The sequence below is a fragment of the Panthera tigris genome, chromosome B3, assembly GCF_018350195.1.
Source record: "Panthera tigris isolate Pti1 chromosome B3, P.tigris_Pti1_mat1.1, whole genome shotgun sequence".
Taxonomy (NCBI): Eukaryota; Metazoa; Chordata; class Mammalia; order Carnivora; family Felidae; genus Panthera; species Panthera tigris.
In genome coordinates this window covers 132,711,125-132,729,125 of record NC_056665.1, presented here as the reverse complement: position 1 = coordinate 132,729,125, position 18,001 = coordinate 132,711,125, and the positions used below count along the sequence as shown (strand labels likewise).

Below are 18,001 nucleotides of genomic sequence, written 5' to 3'. Positions count from 1 at the left end.
CTTCAGCCTTTCCTTCCCTTTCCTGGGCAGTCCTGCAAGCATGAGCTAATGAAGAAGAGTCACAACATAAAAGAAACCTGGACCACGGGGCCCACAGAGGACCAGTCTGGGCAGTCACCACGCCCCAGGGAGCCTGGTGAGAGTAAGAAGTAAACTCCCGTTGTGCTAAGTTGCTGAGATTTGGGGATAACCTAAAACCTAAGCCTACCCCGACCATATCATGGGCAAATGACCTCAAGTCCTTTCTGGAGAGAAGCTGAGTTATAAATACACAGCAAATATAGACACAAACTCCTAACAAAAGCCTGTTCGAGAGAAAAGATATTTATAGAAGATTATGTTGAGGATACACGGTCACCCTACTTCTCTGAGTACTTCGGATTCGTTCTTGTTTCAATCTGATCACCAGCCTCTTTCAGAATCAACATCCCCGAGTTGTGTTTTCATAGTCTGCTCTTTTTAAACATACATACATAATATTTACCTATTCATTTAAGTGTATAATCCAATGGCATTAAATACATTCACTCTGTTGTTTAGCCATCATGGTCCCCAACAGAAAGGCCCTCTCCATAAAAAACCCTTCCCTTCTTCCCCCAGCCTCTGGTAACTTCTGTCCTATCTTCCATGCCTATGGAATTTCCCTACTCCAGGTACCTCATATGAGTGGAATTATATAATATGTGTCCGTCTGTGTCTGGCTTATTTCACTAAGTATAATGTTTTCAAGGTCCACCTGTGTTGTAGCATACATCAAAATTCCATTCCTTTTCCTGGCTGAATAGTATTCCATCGTGTGTACCTACCACATTGTGTTTATCCATTCATCTGTTGACAAACGCTTGGGTTGTTTCCACCTTTTGGCTATAATAAATAATTCTTTAAAAAATTTTTTTTTAACGTTTATTTATTTTTGAGACAGAGAGAGACAGAGCACGAGAGGGGGAGGGGCAGAGAGAGAGGGAGACACAGAATCCGAAACAGGCTCCAGGTTCTGAGCTGTCAGCACAGAGCCCCACTCGGGGCTCGAACTCACATACCGCGAGATCGTGACCTGAGCCGAAGTCGGACGCTTAACCGACTGAGCCACCCAGGCGCCCCTGCTCTGACTTTTAAATCAAAGGTCTCAGACAATCGGTGCATGAAATCCTCTGTTGCATTTTCAGGAAAACGTTGTTTGCTTGTGAACATCACCCACTATCCTATGCAATGTTGCCTATATAAAATCCCCAGGGGAAACATTTTTGAGGATTAGGTGTTGGGATAAGGTTGATGCTTCCTGTTTTCTGATAATAAGAATTCCAGAATGGATCATGATGCCGCCGGGGAGCTTACAGCCAGATTTCAAACTTGAACAGTCACTGTTGATGCCCCGACCACACCTCTTGGGACCCCCTTTACCACTTCTGGGCACTCAGGCCGGACTTCAAATGGGCAGCGCCTGTATTTTGTCAGAGGACTGCCCTTGGGCTGCCCACGAAGAAAAAAAAAAAAAAAGGCCAAAAGTACAGGTTTTCCCCATTATCTATAAGTCTGCCTTATGCTTCTTTGCTGTTATGAAAGCCCTATGTTAATACTTGTCATTGCTAACTGAAAGAAACCAGAGGGTTTTTACTTTAGGAAATGCTAATTGTTTCATCTTTTTATGCCAGTTCAGTAAAAAAAAAAAAAAACAAAACATCAAAAAAAAAAAAAAAAGTAAAAACCACTCCACTTTGGGATGGTGGGGGAAATCCCTACCTGGGAATTATTCTTGTGCTCTCCCTGCTCTCCAAGCCACTTTAACCAATTCCCGACAGGTGTGGGTATAGAGATACCCTGGTACCCTTACCTAGGGTCATTCTGGGCCACGAGCTTTGCATTGTTTCAAGCTTCCACTTGGGATTGAGTGCCAGTAGCCAACTACGGTTCCTGCCCTAACAGCAGACCCCACGGTGACTTTACTTCCCTTTCTGGGTCACTTCCTCCTTCACCTGCCTGTGTCCCCTGCACCTGCCGATCCTCTCAAATTCTTGACTCAGTGTCTGCTTCTGAAAGGAACCTAAATGAAGACAAAGCTCCCCTCTAGCAACTTTCCTAGATCCATTTGCTTTCCATATTTCTGTTCTTCTTTACCCTGGTTCTGAAGTTTTATTTACATTTTAAAAAAATTCTTCCATTGTATGCTTTCTTGCATACTTCAAAGTCTTTGCAGAATAAAGCATGGTGGAACTATTTTAGACCAAGAAAACAAACAACCCCCCCCCAAAACCCCATCATGTAATGTTACACTTAAATACAAGATAAAAGATTTACTGAATAGGATCCCAATTTTAAAAAATACCTATGTACATATGTGTATGCACGGGACAAAAGAAATGCGCCAGTTGACAATGATTAACTTGGGGTGATGTCACTGCAGATGGTTTCCCTTTTTTTCTTCTTTATGTTACAAGGAACGTGAAGCCTCCTTGTCTGTAAAACGAGGACATAGTCATACCTGCCTCATGGAGTTGTGTCGATCGAAATTAAGCGTAAGTGTAATGCAGTAATTAGCTGTATCACATATTTACATGATAATCACAGTATGTGCCTAATATGTACCCTAATAAAGGGTAGCAGGTGCCGTAATTACGAAAGCAATTAATGAAACAATCTAAGAGGAAATGTTAGAATTGAGAAAGTAAAAAAAAAAAAAAAAAAAAAAAAACAACCCATACTTCAGGCTTTGTAAAGAACATTCGCCTACGTGAGCTCGTTCTCCCTTGAGAACCCTTGCAGGAGGATCAGGGTTAGGGAGAGGGAGTGGGCAGGAGACGGAAACTAATATTTACTCAATGGCTAACATGTGCCAATGCCAAGGTGGCCACTTTGTAGATGTCTCAGGTGAGAAGCACGGGGCTAAGAATGGGTAAGAAACTTGCCCAAGAGGCGGGACCCATAGCTCCAACTCCAGACTCCTGGTCCAGTTTTCCTTCTGCTCCAACAGGCTCCATTGTGTCATTGCCCCTCAAGAGCCTGTGTCCGTACCTGCCCACCTGTCCGTGACATTCTCAGTTTCGAAGGCACCAACGTTCACCAGTCTATACATACAAGCTGCTCCTTCCTATCTCTATGTCCCCGGGGAGCGCCAAGGGGTGGCTTGTGGTGCGTGGGGTGGATTTAGCTCCCCAGTCTCTCCCCAAGCCATCCCAAATGAATAGTCAGTCTGAATAAAAACACCGCACTAGCTATGCGGACACAGAGTCAAGGTCAGCTCCACAGTTATACTTCTCAGCCGGGTTGTTCACCCCAAGTCCTCTCTACGCAGAAATTCTGGAACCATCTTCAGAGACAAAGGAGTTGACACACTGGGGGATTTAGGGAAATCTGCGATGAGAGCCCGGCAGAGATTGTGGGCTGGGACAGAGAGCCGTGATGACTTGTACTCTCTATCCACCCCCCCACCCCCGCCGCCCTGGGGGCACGTGTTCTAATCATCACAGAGAATGCTACCAGAGTATGTCTTGCTACCCTGTAGCTGTCGTGTCATACGTCCTTGCTGATGGGCAGGGGCCCGGTGTGGAAGGGGCCTGGGATTATGAGCGGGACAGTGTAGCACAAAGTGCTTCAGAGAGAGCCCGTGTGTCCCTCACCCTGCCAGTCCTCCCCGGCCTGCCTCTTACTCCCCAGCTGAAACCCTGGGCTTTTCTAGACTAACCCTGGGAAATCTTTCTGGACTAATCAGGGCTGAGGCTGATCTGTTATACTTTGTGCTCCCACTCCTGGCAGAACATCGACCTAAGACAACCATGCGTGGGAGCTTCCAGCAAGTTTGCCTTATCACCCCGCCTCACTGACAAGCTCTCCTCCCCAGCACAGGGTCCAGAGCCACAGAGCACTCGACGCACCCTGCTGCTGTTCCCCAGGCTCTGGCGGCTGGCAGCTACCACCTTTGCGGGTCATTTTTCAAAGCCCCTCATCCGCTTCAGCTCCCTCCTTTCCTCAGAATTTCCATACCATCTTCCCCAACCCCCTTCGCACTCGATTATGCTTCAAAGGTGAACGGTCTTCAGAGACGCGGTACAAAGACGCCCAACGTTTTCCTTCTGCTGAGAATAAAGGCATAACCGACCATAGCCCTGTCACACTCTTGCTCAAAAACTCTCAATGGCTCCCAATTGCCTCTAGATAAGTTCTAGCTCCTGAGTTTAGCAGTAAAGGTCCCCCTTCATGCCTGTAGCCAGGAGACCTTCCTTCCACTACTCCATATAGATCAGGTAGCTCATGGGGCAACCCCCGAATGCAATTCTCTTCTCCTCTAGAGTGCAAAACGCTTCAGTCTCCAAACCATACCTAACACGAACTGGTTCAACCCGAAGGTCACCCCGCCCCCTTCCTTCCCATCCTCATTAGCACTTTTGCCTCCCTGGTTCCCATTTGGTAGTCAGTCCCATTCTCCTCTAAGTGTGAAGCCACGGACAATCTTTTTAATTCCGTGCCTCCCCCTCTAACCCTTGCCTCACGCAGAGTCCTAAGGCAATACATGTTGCTAGGTTCCTGTTCCGATCTGTAAGCTTTCCCCCTAAAGTCACAGGGACTCAAGCTCTGTCTCCTCACCTAGGCTGAAAACCCTTCAGAGCAATTCAAGAATCATCCAACCTCCCCCACCCCGCGAACTGTGCTAACAAGCAGGCCCAGACTCAGGAGGTCTGGGGAGGGGCTGACACCGCATTGCTAACCATCTCCCAGGTGAGGCGGCTGCAGGTGCTCTGGGGAGCACATTCGGAGAAGCGGGGAGGCAACACCACCTGTTGATCAGGCAACGGCTCACATCTGTGCAGCCGGGCTGAGCGCGGAGGCGGAAGACGCCAAGACCGCGAAGCGGCCAGCCGGGAAAATGCCAGCGGGGCCGGCCGCCCCTCCGCCCCCCCAGCGACGCCCACTTACCTATGGTGGACACGACGGTGCCCACGAAGTAGAAGGCGCCGGTGAAGTCCCAGCGCGGCCGGGCGCTGTCCACGCGGATGCCGGCCTCGGTGGCCTCCTCGTAGTGGCGGAGGAAGCCGCGCAGCTCCTCGCGGCTCAGGTTGTGGCGGCGGCTGAAGTTGGCCAGGCGCTCCTCCCAGCGCTGCTTGGCCTGGCGCTCGTGCGCCAGCTCCAGCGCCGAGAAGACGGCGGCGCCGCCCAGCAGGTAGAGCACGATGAGCGCGGCGAGCAGCAGGAAGCGCGCGTTGTCCTCGTTCAGGTGGCCCGGGCCGCAGCTGCAGCCGCAACCCCGGCCGGCCATGGCCCGGCCCCCGGGGGCAGTCCCGCGCTGGGCGGCCGTGGCCGCGGGCCGACTCTCGCCCGGGCCGCCCGGGAGCTCGCGGCTCAGCCCGCCCCCGGACGCCCGACGGCCGGCTCGCCCATGACCGCTGGGCGCTCCCCCAGGCCGCGCGGCTCCCCAGGCCGCCGCCTCGTCGGCCGCTGCTGCTGCACCAGCTCCCCACGTCCGCCTCGACTCCTGGTTTCAAATCCGCTTTGTCGCCTCCGTCCCCACACGCCTTGGAGTTCTAAACGCTCAAGGTCCGAGTGACCCGGGGCACAGTCCGCTTCTTCTTGGCACGAGGACGCGGGCGCTGTTTCCACCCGACGCGCGCCCAGCTCGGCTCGGATTGGGGAGGGGGCGTGGCGCGTCCTCAGCGCAAGTTGGGGCGGACTTGCATTTCTCCCGAGGCGAAGGTCTCGGGGCCGGCGGTCTCCGTCGCTTCAACCATCGCTTCTCAAGCCGCCGACGGCCAGGGCGCGGGGTGTCAGTGTGCCGGCGCCGGTGGTGCCTCCCCAGATGGATCCGTGGTGCTGGGTGCCAGTCGCTGCGTGGCGCGGGGACTCAGGCCTCTGGGTAGTTACCCACCGGCTGCCGGGGCTTAGAGACCGGAGCAGGTTCCCGGCGGGCGCACCCCCAGGGACTGCGCGGAGCGGGGTCCACGGGTTCCTACGCCGCGCCGGGCCCCCAAGCTGCGCGGCATCCGGCGGGCGGACGGGCTGGAGGAGGAGACCAGAAAGGGAGGTTGGAATGGGCGGACCAGGGAAGTTAGGGGCATCTCCCCCGGGCAGCCTCCCTCTCCTTGCCCGGGCCATGCGCCCTTGGGTCCGGCGCGGGGGCGTCTTCCGATCCCACGTGTCCGCTCCGCGGGTGTGAAACGCGCGTCCCTAGCCAGCCCCAGCTCCCGAAGAGGGGGCCGAGGACCGGGGGCTGGAGAGTTCCATCCTCTCCATCCGGCCTTGGCCGCCTCAGTGAGCGCCAGAGATTTTGTGCTGCCGGGGCGCAGCGCAGAGCGTTCTCCCCCCACCCCATGCAGAGCAGCGGCGAGGCTCCCCAGCAAACGGGCCAGGGGCTCCCTCCCCGAGACCTCGCCTTTCAGGGGACGCCGGCGCAGCCTCTGCGCTGGACTCTCACCTCCCGGGGAGAGCCCCCTCCGCGCCGCTCTGTCGGGACTGTCCTCAGGTCCCCTCTTCGGCGCGGCTCTGCTCTGCAGAACGGCGCTGGGAGCAGAGGTCCACGCCGGGCACTGCCCTGCCTGGCTGGCTCGCTCCGACGCTGCAACAGGTGGAGCCACGCGGCTGCGGGCGGCAGCGTCTCCACCCCGGCCTCCGCCTCCCGGCCGCGCCGGGCCTCTCCCTTCCCTGGTCTCCGACCGCAGGTGCGGGCTCTTGGCGGGCCCACCCACCCGGGGGCTGCAGCGCTCCCACCCCGGGCGCGCAGATCCGGGGAGTGGGTGCTGAAGAGGTACGTTGGGTGCTTTGCGGGCTTGAGTGGGCCCCTTTTGGGCCAGAAGGGGGCGCTCCGTCTCCTCCAGACACGTCTCGCCCACACCTGTGTACTCAGCCACACACTGCCCCTCCGGAAACACCAGCCCTTGGCATGTGGGAGTGAATACGGATACAGAGAGGAATGGACGCGTGGGCATCTTCAAACTAAGTAGAAGTTCCCTGCCTCCCGAGAAAGTAGTCCCAAGCTCAGAGCCCGCCCATCACCCACTTAAACTCTCCAGGAGCGGAGAATAAACACAGAGCTCGGGATTCCAATACATCTGCCATCCCCTCGGTTCCGTTACCGACTCCTGAATGCCCTTGTTTTATTTAACTTATTGGGGGCAAGAGCTTTAGGTGGTAGTGAGTATGGAGACATGTATACAGCCAGGTGTAAAGTCCGGCAATTACTCCCCTCCCTATTTTACTATGAAAAATTTCAAACATAAGGTTGAGAGGATTTTTATATACCCACCACCTAGATTCTTACAATGAACGTTCTACTATACTTGATTTGTCATTTATCCATTCCTCTTTCTATCCTTCAACCCACCTCGTTCGGATGCATTTCAAAGTAACTTGTAGACGTCCGTGCAACCACCTCCCCACGCTGGCCAGTACCATTCCCTACATATCATTAAGGAGAGTTCAATATTTACAGATTTTTTTTTTCTCGTGGGGTAAAACTTACATACAGTGAAATGCACAGATCTTAGGTGTACTGTTAGATGAGTTCTGACAAATGCATACACCTGCTCAAATTAAACAGCTGTCTATCCAACCTATCAACCAAGTGTCACCAACAGGTCAGTGTTCCCCATATGCTCTTTCTCAGCAAATCCCCACCCACATTCCTCCAGAAGAAATCGCTGTTCTTTTTTTTTTTTTTTCCCCCCTACCATGGACTGGTTTTGCCTTCATGGAACTCAGTTTTGCTTGTTCTAGATCTTCATATAAATGGAATCCTACCGGGGTGCCTGGGTGGCTCAGTCTGTTGAGCGACCGACTTTGGACAGTTCGTGAGCTCGAGCCCCGCGTCGGGCTCTGTGCTGACAGCTCAGAGCTTGGAGCCTGCCTTGGATTCTGTGTCTCCCTTTCTCTCTGCCCCTTCCCCGCTCATGCTCTGTCTCTCTCGGTCTCTCAAAAATGAATAAACATTAAAAGAAAAATTATAAATGGAATCCTACCTTTCCATACCTTTACGTAAAGCATTATTATTATTTTTGAGATCTTCCCATGATATATGTCTCGGTCATTTATTCCTTTTTCTCGCTAGTATTTTTATTGTTTGAATATTCATACCCCTATTGATAGAAACCGGGGCTATTAGAATTTCTTGGCTATCCTAAAACAGGAACATTCTTGTACAAATTTTTGTGGATCCGTTTTCGTATCTCTTAGGTAAATACCTAGGAGTGGAACTGCTGGGTCATAGGGGAGGTGTGTCGTTTTATATGAAACTGCTTAACATTTTTCCAAAGTAGCTGTACTAACCAACAATGCACAATAGTTCCATATGTTCCATATCCTTGTAAACATTTGGCAGTATCAGTCATTGTGATTTTAAACATACTGGTGGGTGTGCAGTGCTCTCTCATTGTGGTGTAATTTGCATTTGCCTGCTCTCTTAATGTGTTTATGGCCATTTGCATATCTGCCTTTGTAAATTATCTGTTGAATATTAATGCTGAAAATATTTCTTGAGATATTGTAAGTTATCTGTTGAATATCTGTTTAAAAATGGATTTCTCTTTTTTATTATTGAGGTGTAGGTATTCCTTATATATATGTAGATCAGTCTTTTCTCAGATACTTTTTTTTTTTAGTAGCTTCACATCCAGTGAGGAGCCCAACATGGGTCTTGAACTCAAGACCCTAAGATTAAGACCTGGTCAACCCACTGAGCCACCCAGGCGCTCCTCAGATACCTATCTTGCAAATATTTTGTCAGTCCATGGCTTGCCTGTTTATTTCCTTAATGATGTTTTCTGATGGTATGTTTTTAATTTTGGTGGAATCCAATTTATCAATCATTTCTTTTATGTTTGGTGCTCTTTTTTATGTTAAGAAATCATCACTTCCCTCAAGGGTGTATAGTTTTCATGGATTTTTCCTCCCAGAAATATTATAGTTTTAGCTTTTATAGTCAGATTATGATCCATTTTGTTTCTATATTGTGTGAGGCAAGAATTAAGGTTCATTCTATCTATATGGATATCCAGTTATTCCAATGCCATTTGCTGAAAAAAACAAGCGTGAATTTATTTCAGAAATCTGCATCTTGTTCATTTTTCGTCCCTCTTTATGCTAATGCTACAGTATTTAGATTGCTTGTAGCTTTACAGTAGGTCATAAAGTCAGGAAGTGTGAACCCTCCAACTGTGTTGTCAAGATTTTCTTTGGATATTACAAGACCTCTACATTTTTGTAAAAATTATAGAACCAGCTTCTTAATTTCATCAGAAAAAGCCTTGTGGGATCTTCATTAGAATTGTGTTGAAACTATCCTGGGGAGTACTGACCTTTTAATTAATGAATGAGGTTTATTCCTCTATTTACTTCAGTCTTTTGGGTAGTTTTCATGTAGAAGTCTTGCACACTTTTTGTAAATTCACTGTAAAGTATTTTAGGTGTTTTCATGCTATCGTAAATACCAAGATTTCATTTTCCAGCTGTCTGCTGTAGTATATAAACATTTAATGCAAATTAACTTGGTTCCTGCAACCTTAGTGAATTCACTTATAGTTAATTCCTTTAGGATTTTCCATATAATCATGCCATTTGAAATAGAGTTTTGCTTCTTCTTTTCTGAGATTTATTTTTCTTGTCTTACTGCAATGGTTAGGACCTAAGTATAATGGTGAAGAGGAGAGGTGGAAGGAGATATCCTTATCTTGTTCATGATCTTAAGGGAACGCCTTCAGTTTTTCACTGTTAAATAGAATGTTAACTGTGGGTTTTTCATAGATATTCTTTATCAGGTTAAGTTTCCTTTTATTTCTAGCTTTCTGGGAGTTGTTTTTTTTTTTTTATCATAAATGAGGGCTGAATTTTGCCCAATGTTTTCTCTGCATCTGATCATATAGTCTTCTTTCTTCTGTTAATGTGTAATTTCATTAATTACTTTTCTAATGTTAAGCCAAGGTTGCATTTCTGGGATAACTTCCACTTGGGGTTCCTACTCTTATTTTCACTCTTCTACTTGTTCTGGGTTCACTTTGCTGCTTTTTCCTAGCTTCTTATGGTAGATGCTTAAGTCACTGATTTTAGATCTTTCCTCTTTTGTAATATTAGCATTTTAAAGTTATATTTTCCTGTTAGCCCTGTGCTAGCTGCACCCTAACATTTTTGGTATGTTGTATTTTCATAGAACTTTGTTCAAAATATTTTCTAATTTTTCTTCTTTGACCCATGAGTTATTTAGAAGTGTGTTGCTTAATTTCCAAATATCTGGGTGTGTGTTTTTTTAAGACAAATCATTTATTTCTAATATTTTCACTGTGGTCAGAGAATCATATTCAACATGTTTCAATCTTTTTAAACTTATTGCTTTATGGTCCAACATATGATCTATCTTAGTGAACATACCATATGCACTTGAAAAGAATATGTATTCTACAGTTGTTGGGTATAGTGTAGATTCTATAAATGTCAATTAGGTCTAGGTAGTTGACAGTGTTTTTCAGATCTTCAGTCTTTACTGATGTTTGTTCTAGTTATTCTATTGATTGGTGAGAGACGAGTATTAAAATCACCAACCCATGATTGTGGAATTGTCTATTTCTCCCTCTAATTATGCCAGTTTTTTATTTTATATACTTTGAAGCTCTGTTATTAAGTATAAGCATTTATAATTATCACATCTTACCGATATAGTAACCCTTTTATTTTTTATTTTTTAATTTTTTTTAACTTTTTTTTTTTTTTTTTTTTTTTGAGACAGGGAGAGACAGAGCATGAACAGGGGAGGGTCAGAGAGAGGGAAACACAGAATCTGAAACAGGCTCCAGGTTCTGAGCTGTCAGCACAGAGCCCGACGTGGGGCTCGAACTCACGGACCGCGAGATCATGACCTGAGCTGAAGTCAGACGCTTAACCGACTGAACCACCCAGGCGCCCCGTAACCCTTTTATTTTTATGAAATGTCTCTATCTCTGGTAATGCCCTTTACATTCAAGTTTACTTTATCTGATATTAATCTGTCACCACAGGCTTTTTGTACTTAGCATTTGTGTGGTATCTTTTCCATTTACTTTTATCCTGTTTCTTTATGTATTTAAAGTGGATTAGTTGTGAACAGCATATCGTTGAGGTTTGTTTGATTGGTCTAGTTTTATTTTTGGTTAGGTCTGACAATCTACACTTTTGAACCGATTGATTAGATCAATGATGTTCAAAAGAATTTCTGTAATGATGGAAATATTTTGTAAATATTTGTGCTGTTCAATATAGTAGTCTGATATGGTGGTGACTATTGAGCATTTGAGTGCCACTGAGGAACTACATTTTTAATGTTAATAATTTAAGTTGAAATATTACATGTGGGTAGTGGCTATCATCTTAGACAACATAGGTTGGGCCCATTTATATTAATGTAGTGATTTATGGGACTGGATTCAAGTCTACCACTTACTATTAGTTTTGTTTGTCCCCATTGGTTTTTGATCCTCCTTTCCCATCTTCTTTTGGATTAACTGAATATTTTTTAGAATTCCATTTTATCTCTTGACTTTTTAGCTCTATGCCTTGGCATTAGTTTTAAGTGTTTACTCTAGGAATTAGCTTTTCTTGGTCCTCTAAGAGTTACTATTGTACAACTTAGTGTAAGATATAGAAACCTTGCAACTGTACGGGTTCATATCCCACCCTCTTCCCAACGTTTACTGTGGTTGTTATTCAAATCACATCTCCATATGCTAAAACCTCACAATACAATTTTTTGCTTAAATAGGAATATACATTTTTATGCAAAAATTCAGATTTTATATTTATTCATTCTTACATTGGTCGAAATTGACGTCAGGAATTTATAGGCAAACAATAACTTATTTTCTACCTCCTAGCTGAACAAAAAATACACACAATGTGGCTTTATCATTAGACAAGACTTGCATTTTTTACATTTCTCACCAAGAGTGCAATATTGTCCTTGAACAAAATACCCAGATTACCAAGGAAACCATCTTTGGAGGAAGTGTTTAATAAGCATATTTTATTTAAATAAATCCTCTGTGCAGCTCACCAGCAGTTCCTTATTGGAAACATCAGTATTTCCATATCACAGTTCCCAAGAGGACTTTAAAGGCTCAAAATTCAGTGTCTCCTTTGGCGTGCTTCTCTCTTGATTCTACCCATCTCCATCTTCATACATTTTCTGGAGAATGTTCATCAGTCCCTCACCAGGATCTGTTTCAGTGTCACAGGAGGGCTTTTCTTTTTCTTTGTGTCCTTTCTCAGCCCGAGTCAAGTAGGCCCACTGCATGCTTTGCGCTTTCTTTATACAGAAGGTGAGGACTGTACAGTCTTGACTTTTTTTGAAGCACCTTCCACAGAGATGGGTTTCAAGAGATTATTCAGTCATGGAGTAACTCTTCTCATTTAGATTCTTTACCAAAAGATCAAATGGCCTCTCTGTGAAATGCACCTGCACATTCTCAGTGATGAGCTGGTGAACTCTGGTGACATCTGTGAAAATCTACATTACCTTATCTGCCCGATCTCATCAGTCATTGCCGATTTTCACCATATATCCCGTTGTAATGGGAGCAACCAGGGCAGCTGGCTTTCCATTGTCAAGAAGTTCTGCTTTTCTCTGATTCCTACTGCATCACGTTCTTGGTTTCTTTCTCAATCTTGGATTTTTCAGTTGTAAGGGTAGCACGTACTCTTTTTCTAGTGGCCTTTTTCAGCAGTACCTTCACCTCTTCTAGATCTTTCTGAAGCTTCCAACTTCCATCTGCAATGGAGTGACCCTCGGTTTCTGCAATCAGCATTGATTTAAAGAAGCTTCCTGTCCTCTGGCTGGTATAGCGGGGCGGGGTGGGGGAGGGGGGAGAGCGGTCGGAGTCTCTTCGGAAGCTGAAACTGTGGTCCCACAAGGCCAGTGCTACAGCTGCACAGGGGAGAGAACAGGGATGCGGAGCGCACTCACCGGGTGCAGACCCGCCTAGTGTGAGGCCCAGCCTGCCTCCTCAAAATAGATTTCTTAAGAGGAAAAAAAAGGTCTTTTATATTTGTGCAGATATTTGCTCTTTTCTTTTTTTAATGTTTTTATTTTTAAGAGAGATTGGGAGGAGGGGAGGGGCAGGGAGACAGGGAGACACAGAATCCGAAGCAGGTTCCAGGCTCCGAGCTGTCAGCACAGAGCCCAAGGCAGGGCTCGAACTCTCCAATAGTGAGATCATGACCTGAGCCAAAGCCGGCCGCTTAACCGACTGAGCCCCCCCCCCACCCAGGCGCCCTGATATTTGTTCTTTCTGATGACTTTCCTTCACTCCTGAATATTTGAGCTTCTCTAGGGTATGTTCTTCCTTCAGCCTGAAGAATGAACGATAGCATTTCTTGCAGTGCAGGTCTGCTAATTCTCTTAATTTTCTTTCATCTGATAATGTGGTTGTTTTGTCTTCATTCCCGAAGGATATTTCCGCTGGATAGGATATACATTGCCGAGGTTACCTTTCCTTCTGCGCGTTGGAAACATTTCATGTTGTCTTCTGGCCTCGTGTGCCTGAGGAGAGCTCGGCTGTCAGGTCGCTGTTCCTGTTCCTGCTGGCTGCTTTCAAGATTTGTCTTTGTTTGTCTTCACTAGTTTCAGTAGGAGGCACCCAGTGGGGGTTTCTGTGTGTTGCCCTGTTGCTTATGCACTGAACTTCTTGAATCTGTACATTTGTGTCTCACCAAATTTTTAGCCATTATTGCTTTAAATAGCTTCTCTGCCCCATACTTCATCTCCTAGGATTCCAGCCCCATCGAAGTTAAACCGTTAGATGTTATCCTTCAAGTGTCTAATTCCCACCCGCCCCGATTTTCAGCTTTTATTTATTTTTTTTGGTTCTTCAGATTGGGTAACTTCTGTCTTCAAGTTCCCTGACCCCTCTGTCATCTCCATTTTGCTATAAGCCCATCTACTGAAACTTTTAATTTCAGATTGTGAGAAAACAGAAAATGCACAGATTGGTTCATGCCCCCAGTTCCTGAAACCCTTGTAAATTCCTAAGTGGTCACAGCACTAGGAACATCTTAAGTTCTAATGGGGTGGCTCTGGGTGGGTTCGTGGACTGGGGCTGGTCACCAGAAAGACCAAACTGTGATTAGAAACTTGGAACTTTCAGCACCGCACCCCCCCCCCCCCCGCCATTCTATAGGGTGGGGGAGTGGGGCTGGAAATGGAATTTATGATTGATCGTGCCTCTGTGAGGCAGCCTCCATAAAACCCCAATAGTCCAGGGTTTGGGGAGCTTCCAGGTTGGTGAACACATCACACAGGGAGGGTGATGCACCCAAACTGCACAGGGACAGGTACTCCTGCGCGCTCAGGACCCTTCCAGATCTCACCCTAGATACGGCTTCACCTGGCTGTGCACCTGTGTCCTTTATCATTCCTTTAACAAACTTGCAGGAAGTGTTCCCTTGAGCCCTTTGAGCTGCTCTAGAAAATTAATTAAATCTGAGGAAGGGTAATGGGAACCTCAGATTTGTAACAGAGGACAGAGGAGCCAGAAGTACAGTTGACAACCTAGACTTGCACCTGGCATTGGAGGGGGGTGGGCAGCCTTGTGGGACTGAGCCTTGTCCCTGTGAGATCCGACGGCACGTCCAGTAGACAGCGTCAGAATTTCAGCTGGAGGACACCTGGCTGGCATCTCAGAATTGCTTGACATGGGAAACACCTGCACACATCTGCTGAGCACAAGTGTTTTGAGTGTGGTAGTCATGTGAGCGCACAGGGGGGAACCGCTCCCCTCCCCCCACTACACAGATATGATAGTTTCCAGTTCTAAAGTTTCCATCCAATTCTCTAAAAATGATCACTCTGCTGAGATTTGCTATCTTTTCATTCAACGTGGGTTTTTTTTTGTTTGTTTTTTTTTACACTGAACACAATTTTATTAGCTGTTTTAAATATCTTTGACTACAATTTCTGGGTAGGTCTCCTTTGCCTGTCTTCTGAGAATGAGCCATGTGTTTTTATTATGTATTGATTTGGATCATATGCTAAGAATTGTTAACTGATATATAATTTATGATAAGCTGTAGAAACTCTGAATTCTGTTATGTTCCTCTGAAAATAATAATTATTCTTACATAATGTCTCCCCTTGCGATGGGAAATAGCTCAAGTTTTGGTTCAGTTATTTTAGCCTTAGCTGTGCATGAACATTTCACTGGTCAGCCAGATATTTGGTCAGCCAGATACACAGAATTTGGGAATCCTCTCTCTGGCTCTTTTCTGTTGTTTCCCTCTTCCTGCTCAGAGGCTATGGTTGCTCCAAGCCCTGTACTCTGGGTCTTCCAGGCAGCAAGACTATAGATTTCCACTGGATGTTTACATGCCTTGCATGGTGCAGACTGAGAGCTGACCTCAGGCCCAAAGTGGTTAAAAAATAAATAAAAACAAAACACACAAAAACAGGAAACTCACCTCATGTGGTGCCTTTCTTCCAGTTGTCGACTCCCCATCAGTTTCTGCCTGCTTTCAGTCCCTTGAGCCGCTGGTTTTTGAAGACTTCCCCCCCGCCCCCCCAGAGCTTATGTTGTTTACTTCTGAAAGAGGTGGTTCAACTGGAGATATTCGGCCCTGCCAGAAACCTGAAGTTATCTGTTTTCTCCCACAACATTTTTATTTTTGTTATTTTTTTTAGAGAGAGCACAAGTGGGGGAGAGGGGCAGAAGGAGAGAGCGAGAGCTTCTTAAGCAGATTCCACGCTCCGCACGGAGCCTGACTCAGGGCTCAATCACAGGACCCTGTGATCACGACCTGAGCCGATATCAAGAATCGGACACTTGACTGACTGAGCCACCCAGGTACAACCACCCAGCCCAAAACATTTGTTTAATGAGATTTTCAAGCACACGCCAAAAGTACAAGAAATTTACAGTGGTGACCTAGATTGTACAATTAAAATTTCCTAGACTTTATCATAACTGTATCCATAAATACACCGTATTTCTATGCATTTCAAAGTAAACTTCAGCCATTAGTACTTGCCCCTAAATCCTTCAGCCATAGGTATTATTAACTAGAATTCAGTTTAGTTTTTTTTAATGTAAAATTTATATACAACGAATGGATATCCGAACTGTGCATTCTCTGAGTTTTAAAAATCCATTTTATTGAGCTGTAACTTACAAGAAAAGTTACCAATTTGGTGTATAAATTCAAGGGGTTTTGTAAAATGTAACCAATGCCACAATCATGATAGAAGTATTTCTGTTGCTCCAAAAGTTCTGTCATGCAGCCAATCCTCTCTCCTCACTCCTGCACTTTTTTTAATATTTACTTATTTTTGAGAGAGAGCACGTGCATGCAAAGGGGGGAGGGGCAGGGGGGGCAGAAAGAGAAGGGGACTGAGGATCCAAAGCGGGCACAGTGCAGACAGGGGAGAGCCCAACGCAGGGCTCCAACTCATGAACTGTGAAATCATGACCTGAGATGCAGTAGGGCACTTAACAGACTGAGACACCCAGGCACCCTTCCTACTCTCATTTTTAAGGCCACCCACTTCTGCTCTGAGTGGGAACCAGGGTTCCACTCCAAGAATAGGAATTAGCAGGAAGAGAGGCCATCCGTGGCCATACATGTCCGGGAGGACCAGAGAAGAAAATAAGGGAAAAGTGGAGCCGGGGCTCAGGCTGGGGCTCTTCAGAAGTGTTCCCAGGCTATCTCTAGAAAGGTGTTGAGTGGCTCAATGAGACCACACAATCCATTCTCCTACCTAAAGGTGGATTCTACCAGTCCAAGCACAATTGATGATGCCCATCTCTTGAGCCTGTTATGGCATCAGAGGAGTTCAGGGGGCAGGAGCCCATACCTATCAGAACCTGTTTCTTCATTTGTAAAATGTACTTCCTCCATGGGTGAAATGTCAACTCACCCTTGGGGTTCACATTAACATGGACTCCTCAGTGACACCCTCAGTCCACACAACAGGCAGCAGGCCACATGGATACAGTACTTTTAGGGCAGAAGTACACAGATCAGTTCTGTGGAGTTGTTTAGGGTGTTTGAGAGACTAGGTCCAGGGATGCAGATTTCCTTGTGAACAGAGTCCCCTTCCTGTGGAATCCAGAGGCCTGATGGTTACCCTGCTGCAGCCAAGACCCAAATCTACTTGTCTTCCAGAAATAAATTGCATTTAGTAGTTGAGAAGCAGTATTTGTCTGGGCACCTAGGTGGCCCAGTGGGTTACGCATCAGACTCTTGAGATTGTGCCCCGCCCCCCCGCGCTGAGCACAGAGCCTACTTAAGACTCCCACTTTCCTTCTCTCTCTGCCCCAACCCCGCTCGCATGCACACTCCCTCTCAAAATAAACATGAAAAAAACTCAGTATTTGTGGGAAAATGCTAATTTTCCCAAGGGCGTGGTTTTTGTTTTCTATACTTGAATTACCATCCTCTAAATGCTCCGGAGAGAGATCGCCAGTTCTCAGCACTTTTGAGAATAAGAATCATTACAACTTAGATATATGGGGTTCTTGCCAGTGTTTAAGAGCACCGTCTCATTTGATTCTTAAAACAATCCCACGAGGCAGGAAGGGTAGGTATTAGCCCCCACTTAACAGATGAGAAAATGAAGACTTAAAGGCATCACGTGACTTGCCTACTGTTTCATGGTGTGGAGGGAGCGGAGCTGGGATCAGACAGTTCTGAGTCCCCTCTCAGGCTTGTCAATCTCAAGCCATTACCCACGAAACCGTCTTCACTCAGGGTGGTAGAACTAGCAACCTGGGAAGGAATACATTTTATATTATAACCCTGAGCCCTGAAGTACAGAGACCTTCTACTATATTTAAAACTGCTAGTCATGACTCCCTAAATTGATTTCATGATTCACAAAAAGGTTGTGACTGACAGTATGAAAAACCACTGTCTCAGAACACTCTGATTATAAAGATTTACTTATTTGTGCAGCCTTCAAGAGAAACGTAGACTTGAAAATTTCCTTCGTGGTTTACCTCGCTTTTAAGCAAAATCGGCACACTTGCACACACTACTTAAGGATGGGACATAGAAAGGTTCTCCGGGCACA

General features: G+C 46.4%; 1 protein-coding gene and 1 pseudogene across 2 annotated transcripts in view; both read right to left on the bottom strand.

Moving 5' to 3' along the window:
• KCNK13 (potassium two pore domain channel subfamily K member 13) overlaps positions 1 to 15,446 on the bottom strand; it is a 115,494-nt gene extending 100,048 nt beyond the window's left edge. Inside the window, exons 1-2 of one of the 2 annotated variants that reach the window (XM_042990356.1) lie at positions 15,394 to 15,446; positions 4,909 to 5,985 (exon numbers count right to left, since the gene is read on the bottom strand). In XM_042990356.1, coding sequence (XP_042846290.1) covers positions 4,909 to 5,248 — 340 coding nt within the window. In that variant the 5' untranslated portion in view covers positions 5,249 to 5,985; positions 15,394 to 15,446. Of the gene's footprint in view, positions 1 to 4,908; positions 5,986 to 6,400; positions 6,539 to 15,393 lie in introns of those variants that run through there. The other variant, XM_042990355.1, reaches the window with a different exon arrangement.
• On the bottom strand, positions 11,986 to 12,982 carry LOC102952885 (annotated as a pseudogene).
• Positions 15,447 to 18,001: the final 2,555 nt, after the last annotated feature.